Consider the following 7,659-nt stretch of genomic DNA (forward strand, 5'->3'; position numbering starts at 1 on the left):
ATTATGGTATTGGTTTGTCATAGACATCATGATTTTCTCTAGCTGTCCCTACCCCTCTATCCACCGCCTTGTTGGCGAAGGCATCTGCAGCTTGATTATGAGCTCTTAACACATGTTTGTAGACAACTTTCCCAAGCAGGTTAACATTTTTGTTGATTCTTTGCTTAATTTTGTTCAAGGCTTGATTTTTGAAATCTCTTCCAGCTTCCATTGCAGCTATTATAATAGCAAAATCTCCAATAATGATTGGATCTTTCGCCTGAAGCTTTGTGAGGATGCTGGTGCCCATAAGCAGACCATATGCCTCAACCCTGTTGTTTGACAGAGTCCCTAGCCCCCATTCAAACATGGAGACCGTTTCACCTTGCTGATCCAGGATAAGCCCACCTGCCCTAGCTCTTTCGGGGTTGTTCTTTGAGGCTCCAGCAAAGAAGAGGATGTAGCTTCTTTAGCTTTTGATCCACCCCTCTATTTCCCTTTCATTACCCCGAAGCTTCCAATTTTTCTGATTGTTTCCAACAGTCTTTGGTATATGGTTCCTAACTGGGCCATCCATGGGAATTTTGTTGTACCAATCCTTTTCTACTTGTGTCCAGCTGGTTTGATCTGTGGGTGGCACACCTTTAGAGCTGACCATTTCTGCAATTTGGGCCCAAGTTTTGGATAGAATAGAACCTAAGCTAGGTTTTTTTCCCTTGAAGATGCACTTGTTTCTTGCCAACCAGATGTGCCAGCAAAGAGTGGAGGGGAGACACTTCCAGACACTCATGATGGCAGCCTTATTTCTCTTGGCATAAGGGTAGCTATGAGTCCAGTTCTTGTGTAAAGGAGACAACTGCTCAATTGAATCAATATTCAAATCGAGGGGGCTGATAACTTGCTTCCAGCACTGTCTAGCTATGGCACAGTTCAAAAAGAGGTGCTGGGTGCTCTCTTCTTCTTCTTGGCAAAGAACACACATAGAAGGCCCATGAATGCCTTTTTTCCTCAAATTCTCAGCTATAAGAATCCTCCCTTTCAGCAAGGTCCAGGCGAAAAACTTGATTTTAGGAAGGCAAGCATTCTTCCACACAGCTGGCCAAAGGCTCCAATTATCATAGTTGCTGTGGTTTCGAAGGAAGTTGTATCCAGATTTAACAGTGTAAATTCCTCCGCTAGGATCCCAAATATAACTGTCCATACTCTTTTTATTTATCGGAGCTGAGCCATAGAGCAGAGCCTTCAACTCTTCCCACTGATCAGAAAGGCGATTTGGTAGAGGGGGCTTTTTCCAAGCAGTCCATCTATTTTGATCCCACTCCGAGATGGAGAATAAGGAAGATATACCCTTCTCCTCCAACCAGTCATGGAGATCTCTCAAATTGTGGTTTCCTTTTAATGGAGTTGTCCCCATAATTCTGTCATTCCAAATGGAAGTGTTTTCTCTGTTTCCAGGATTTCTTGAGAATTGATCTTTAATGTGAGGAATGGTTTTTTTAATAAGCCTCCAGATTTGGGTACAAGGACGTTCCAGAATCAGCTCATTAATCAGCGAGGACCTCTGCCCGTTGAGATATTTCCTGGCCAAGGCTTCTCCCCACCACTGATCCTACCCATTTAGCATGCGCCAGACTAGCTTAATACCAAGAGCCTTGTTTGTTATGTTTGGGAGGCGGATGGAGATACCTCCATATTCGAAGGGAAGAGTCACTTGATCCCACTGAACCAAACTGAACTTTTTGGAGTCCTGCCTCCCACCTCGCCAAAGGAAGCCTCTGATTATAAGCTCCATTTGCTTGTGAATGCTAGTTGGAGCCAAAGTTAAAGCAAACTGATAAATTGGCAAAGCCGAAAGGAGAGCTTTGATTAAGATGGTTCTGCCAGCCAAGTTTAACCACATCATCCCCCAGCTTTGGATTTTCCCTCTCACTTTCTCGATTTGTTTATTCCAGGTCTCTGTCTTAATCCCTTCTTTGGCCAACGGTAACCCCAAATATATGAAATGACTCCATTTTTGCTGAACTGGGATTTCCAGGATTTGAGAGATCCTTTGCATGATATTGTTTGGCACATTCCAGGTGTATATTCTACATTTTTTATTGTTCAAAAGACCTCCAGAGGCAGCTAAGAAGTCATCTAACACCTTTTTGAACCTTCTAGCTATAATACTAGAGGCGCCCCCAATCAAGAGAGTATCATCAGCGAAGAGAGAGTGGTTAATTTCTTTAACCCCTCGAGCAATTCTGATACCAATAATTTCCCTTTTGATTCTCTGGTTCTCCAGCTGTATGCTAAGCGTTTCAGCCATAATGATGTAAAGAAAAGGGGAGAGCGGGCAACCCTGTCTCAAACCTCTAGTGCTGCGAAAGTATCTGCTGGGCCTTCCATTAATCAAAGTTGCAATCCATGGATTGGAGATGCACGCTTCAATGATCCTAATAAACTTGGGTGAGATGCCAAAATTTTGAAGAGCTGCAACAAGAAAGCGATGGCAAACATGATCAAAAGCATTAGCCATATCCAACTTTATGACCATACCTCTTTCATTGTTTTGGATGCTACTATGAATGGCTTCTTGTATGAGGATCATATTGTCAATTATTTTCCTTTTTGGGACGAAACCCCCTTGGTTTTCCGAAATGATACAAGGTAGGATTTTTTTTAATCGGTTTTCCAAAATCTTGGTGATGATTTTATATGAGGAGTTGCATAGAGAAATTGGCCTGAATCTATCAAAGGAGACAGGGTTTGGCTCTTTGGGGATGAGGGCTAGGTGAGAAGTTTTGGTGTTTTCCCCCACTTTGTGTTTTTTGTAGACATTCTTAATCATATGGACCAGATCTTTTTTAATTGTCTCCCAATGGATCTTGTAGAAAGCAATGGTAAATCCATCAGGGCCTGGAGCTTTCTCCAGATGCATTCTCCAAATAGCCTCCCTTATTTGCTTTGCTGTTACCTCCTTCTCAAGCTCACTGTTTTGCTGTTCACTAACTTTGTTGCTAATTTGCTGAAGAAAATCAGCGCTGTCCACTTGCTGCTCCCCAGTTGTGAGGAGGTTTTTAAAATAGTTATACACTGCCTCTTTTATTTCTTCTCTTCCCTTTATTTCCTGTCCTTCCACTTGGATTTTGTCAATTTGGTTGCCCACTCGTCGAATCTTGAGGTTGTTGTGGAAAAAAGCAGTGTTCTTGTCCCTTGCTTGGATCCAAAGACATTTGGACTTTTTCCTGAGTTCCTCCTCTTCATTTCTATTTTTCTTGTAGAGGGCCAATTTTTTTTTTGTTTCATGGGCTTTGTCTTGTTCGGTAGCTTGCTGACTTTCTTTTTCTTTGTTCCACTTTTCCAGCTTCTCTTACAACTCTGATTTTTTTCTTGTCCCTGAGAGCTTCTTCTTTGGCCCACGTTTTTATTTTTTCTCTCACATTTTTGAGCTTGGTTTCCCAAACATACTGTGGGGAGCCCAACACCTCTGCGTCCCAGATTTCTTTTATTATGTTCCTAAAGCTTTCTTTGTTGTCCCAAATTTTGCTATATTTGAATGGGATTGGACCCTGATTTCCCATTTGTCTAGGATGAGCACAACCGGCTTATGATTGGATGCCGAGGCATGCACAATTTTTCTCTTGATGGACGAAAAACTTGCTGCTATATCCTCCTGAATCAAGATTCTGTCAAGCCTTTCCTTTATGTTATGAACACCCGTTCTTTTGTTGCTCCATGTGAATTTCCTGTTGCTAGGATGGATATCAAGCAGCTTATGCTCAGCAATAATATCCTCCAAGACTGCTCTTGACGGGTTGCCAAAGTATCTACCTCCCAGATTTTCCTCTATATTCCATATTAGATTTAGATCACCTCCCATGACTAGATTATCTACTTGTGCATCTTGTACCTCTTCTTTTAGTGACTCCCAGCATAAAGCTTTGTCTTTGTAGTGATTTGGTGAGTAGATGTTTATGACCGTATATTTGACGTTTGTGTTCTTCTTTGTTAAATCTGTCCTGACCCAACTGTTGTTGAGTTTTTGGCTGATAATTTTCCAGTTCCATTTATTCCACAACGTACCAATGCCTCCTGAGGCCCCGTTGGAGTCTATGGCTATTCCTTCATAATTTTTTTGTGTTGCTATCAAGTTTTGAAACTCTTGGTTACTGATTTTGGTCTCTTGGATCATTAATATATCCAGTTGTTCTTGCTTTATTAGGTCTCTTGTTGCATTGAGTTTTAAAGCAGAACCCAACCCCCTGCTGTTCCAAGAGACCAAAATCATTATTTACTTGATTTGTGGTGGTTCCCAACCTTGTCCTTCTGTTGCATTTTCTCCCCACTTCCTTTCTGTTTGCTGAGGAAGGTGTCCATTGGCTGTTGGGTGCCAATAGCCATATCATTTGCTGCGACCTCATCTCTAAGTTCCTTATTGGATTTTCTCCCGGCTTTCTTTGGCTGTTCTGGAGCGTTGATTGTTTCTTTGAATTTATTTCTAGTGAGGATTCTATCAATGGAAGGGGAAGGAGGCAAGAAACTGAGGGGTGGGGATGAGGAACCGACAATAGCATTGGGCTAGGGAGGGGAATGAGGGGATGGGGGATCTTCATCCAGGAGTTCAAAGGGATTAGATGATGGTTCAACCGAAGGAGGAGGGTTTATGGGGGGGTTAGAGGAAGTAGCAGTATTTTTATTAGCTTGAGTGGGGTTCTGGGAAGCTTGTTTATTACTAGTTTTCTTCCTTTTCACTTGTTCCTGTCACATGGAATCAGTCAAGGGTGCGGACACAACTGACCTTCCTAGAAGTCTAAGACATTCTAATGACAAACAAAACAAACTGGAGCTATCCTTCTCTAAACATACATTATGATATGAGAAATCAAGGTGTTTCGTTCTTACCTCTGTCCAAACGCTATTGTAGAAGTCCAATCTTTGTTGATCCGGATGAGCTCCTCCCGTTCTCCAAAACCTGCAATCACCAACAGTTCAAACAATTAAATAGCACCTGATTATAACATAAAACAAAACATATTCAACATATAGACCAAGGAGTACATGAAATAACCCATTAACAACAAGCTATTGAGAAGAATGGACCAATTTGCATTAAAGGTAATCAAAAGGAACCATTACAACCTGAGCCTTGGTGTTGTGCAAGCTCCTTCCAGGGTCCACAAGAGTCTTCCTCTACTTTGACAAAGCTCACCCAATTCCAAGTAGAACAAGTAAGGGTGACAATCTCTCCTCACAAACTTCTAAATGGGAGTCCTATTTCCTGCAGCATTTACCCTTAGAAATCTATAGCTTTCAACCTTTTTCCTTCTGGCTCAATGCCTCTTTTTATAGTGCTCAAGAGGAATTTAATCAGGTCCACCATCAATGGGATTGTCCCCTCTTTCGATGGGATCACTCCCTTATTGATGGGATAAGTTCCTCTTTGATAGGAGTGCATGAACCATCTGGAGGCGCTCAATATTCATCCAAGAACCTTCTAGAAAGCTCTAGAAGTGACCACAAGTAATTTTTTGAAGATGAAACTCGCGCATTTTAACCTTTTCAGAGGGACGCACCTGCCCCTTTAGATACAGAGCGTCCTTGGACGCAGACCTTGTGAACAAAAGGTGCGTACCCGCAGGCAAGGCTTGAGAGAACCTGCGTACCCAGAGATAAACATATTTTATAAGGACTTTCTCTCTTTCTTGGATTTTGACATGAATAGCAGAGGCCTAAGACTTGCTCAAAAGGGGTAGTATGACTGTTGATTGAGCCATATTGACTGTAAATAGCCATGGTGACATTTTTTAGTGTAACAGATTGCCCCCTAAAGTGCGAAGCCTGGAATAGATTAGGGTTTTGTATTATCTAGGAAGGGTGAAGTGCTTTATCATTTCGAGGATTATCTTGTGGAGAACCTGGTTGGAACCTGCAATTTTCAACACAAAATACATGGATAAGATTATATCATCACTGAGGTAGGCATTCCCATACTCAGATAAAAACTTTAACTAACAGACTAAACTACTCTGATACAGAAATGATTTTGTAGTACATCACAATCATAGACTTTTGTAGACACAGTATGGGCGCAGCCATCTGTTTATGATTAGTCTACTTAGATAATGAATACAAAACTCCTCGCAGCCTGGACGGTAAAGATTTGATCCAGGGTCTTCATTCCTACTTCTCGAATTGGTACGATTCTAGCCATGTGAATAAATGAGTCGATGTCGAACATGGTAGAAACCACTTGATTACCAGTCGATGATGTGAACTGTTAACAAGCGTGAGAGAGACCACCAGTAATGTCAATGGTTCTCAAAGTACCCAGTACAATCCATGAGATGTGAATGAATGAGTTGGTGTCGAACATTTCATGGAATCCTTCGATCGAAAGTCAATGATGTAAACTGACGTCAAAGGCGAGAAACCTGCCATTGATGCATGCAGACTTCAAGGTACTGACGATTTCTAAGTCATCTCTCTAGATAATGTGCTGATGTCGATAGAAAGAGACTCGTTGCAGGCAAGCCCACAACACGAAATCATTGTTCAAGTTGAAGAAATATTGCTGTAAGGACTGACTCAGGGATGGTCAAATGGATGACAAGTATTTTGCAGATGAAAGTTTTGTTTGCAGACCTCTTAAACACATAACGACACGACAGATGGTTTGGTGCTAAATAACTCAAAGTTAATCCCCGGAACCCGGTTAAAGACTTTCAAAAGTGGTTTGATTGACTGTGAGGTAAAAGATTTCCCAACCCAGGTGAATGAAAAGTGTCGTGTTCAAGAGTGGTAATAAAGTTTCTTTTGAGACAAAAGGTAACAAATAGGCTCATTCTTCTCTCTTTTCCCCCACCATTTCTGGCAAGTACCTCTTTATTTTTAACAAGCTTGAGGAGGATAACATATGCTTGATTATAAGCTCATCCTTCGGATGAGTCCAACCCAGTTTTGATTCGAACCCTAGGAAGGAGTGGTTCGTTCCTGTTTGTAATTGAACAGGTCCTTTACTGTGAAATGTTTAACGAGCCCAGTATAGGAGAAACTCGGCGTTTTTCAATTTTAGAGAGTCTGAAAAACTTAAGGAAACTCCAAGTTGAACTTTTTCGTAAATTTGTGTCCCTCAAGCCCGAAAAAGTATAAAATAATACCTGGGGGAACCGCTTGATCTTGCGACCAAGGAGTACTTTCATAGTTAGTGTCAATGACCTGAAAAGTAAAAAGCGATCAAGGACACGTCGTTTTATTTCCGTATCGAGTTTGAAACGACAAAAACACGGCAATCTTTTCCTGATTTTACGGTCAGAAAAGAGCTATAAGGGGACCGTCTTTTAATTCCGTTTTAACGAGTGTAAAAGAAACGCTCGGCAATCTTTTCATGTTTTAGGAGTCAGAAAAGGGCTTAAAAGATGACTCTGATATTTTGTTTGTGAAAAATTACAATTTTCCCTCTAAGTCCCTTTGTCCTGCACAAAAGCGACACATTACTCATACCTGTTTAAGATAGGCAAAAATTCATCGAAAAACATCTTTTCATGGTGAAAAATGAACAAATTCATCCAAAAAACCTATAAAAAGACTTTTTACCATGTCATTTTTACCGTTTGACTGTTGAGGTTGAAAAAGGAGCTTTTGACAAGAAACTTCCCGTGGTCGCTGCGGAAAAACCGACCGTTAGAATCGAACGCCGTC

The 7,659-nt window shown here is 41.3% G+C and overlaps 1 protein-coding gene across 1 annotated transcript; it reads right to left on the bottom strand.

Annotated features, from left to right (window-relative positions):
- Positions 1 to 448: 448 nt before the first annotated feature.
- On the bottom strand, positions 449 to 1,393 carry LOC149178594 (uncharacterized). Its single transcript, XM_089422157.1, has one exon. The coding sequence runs from the start codon at positions 1,391 to 1,393 to the stop codon at positions 449 to 451; it is 945 nt and encodes a 314-aa protein (XP_089278283.1).
- Between the last annotated feature and the right edge of the window lie 6,266 nt (positions 1,394 to 7,659).

The sequence above is a fragment of the Pinus tabuliformis genome, chromosome 4_1 (genome assembly GCF_031772625.1).
Source record: "Pinus tabuliformis cultivar Carrire ecotype Pingquan chromosome 4_1, CPIR1, whole genome shotgun sequence".
NCBI lineage: Eukaryota > Viridiplantae > Streptophyta > Pinopsida > Pinales > Pinaceae > Pinus > Pinus tabuliformis.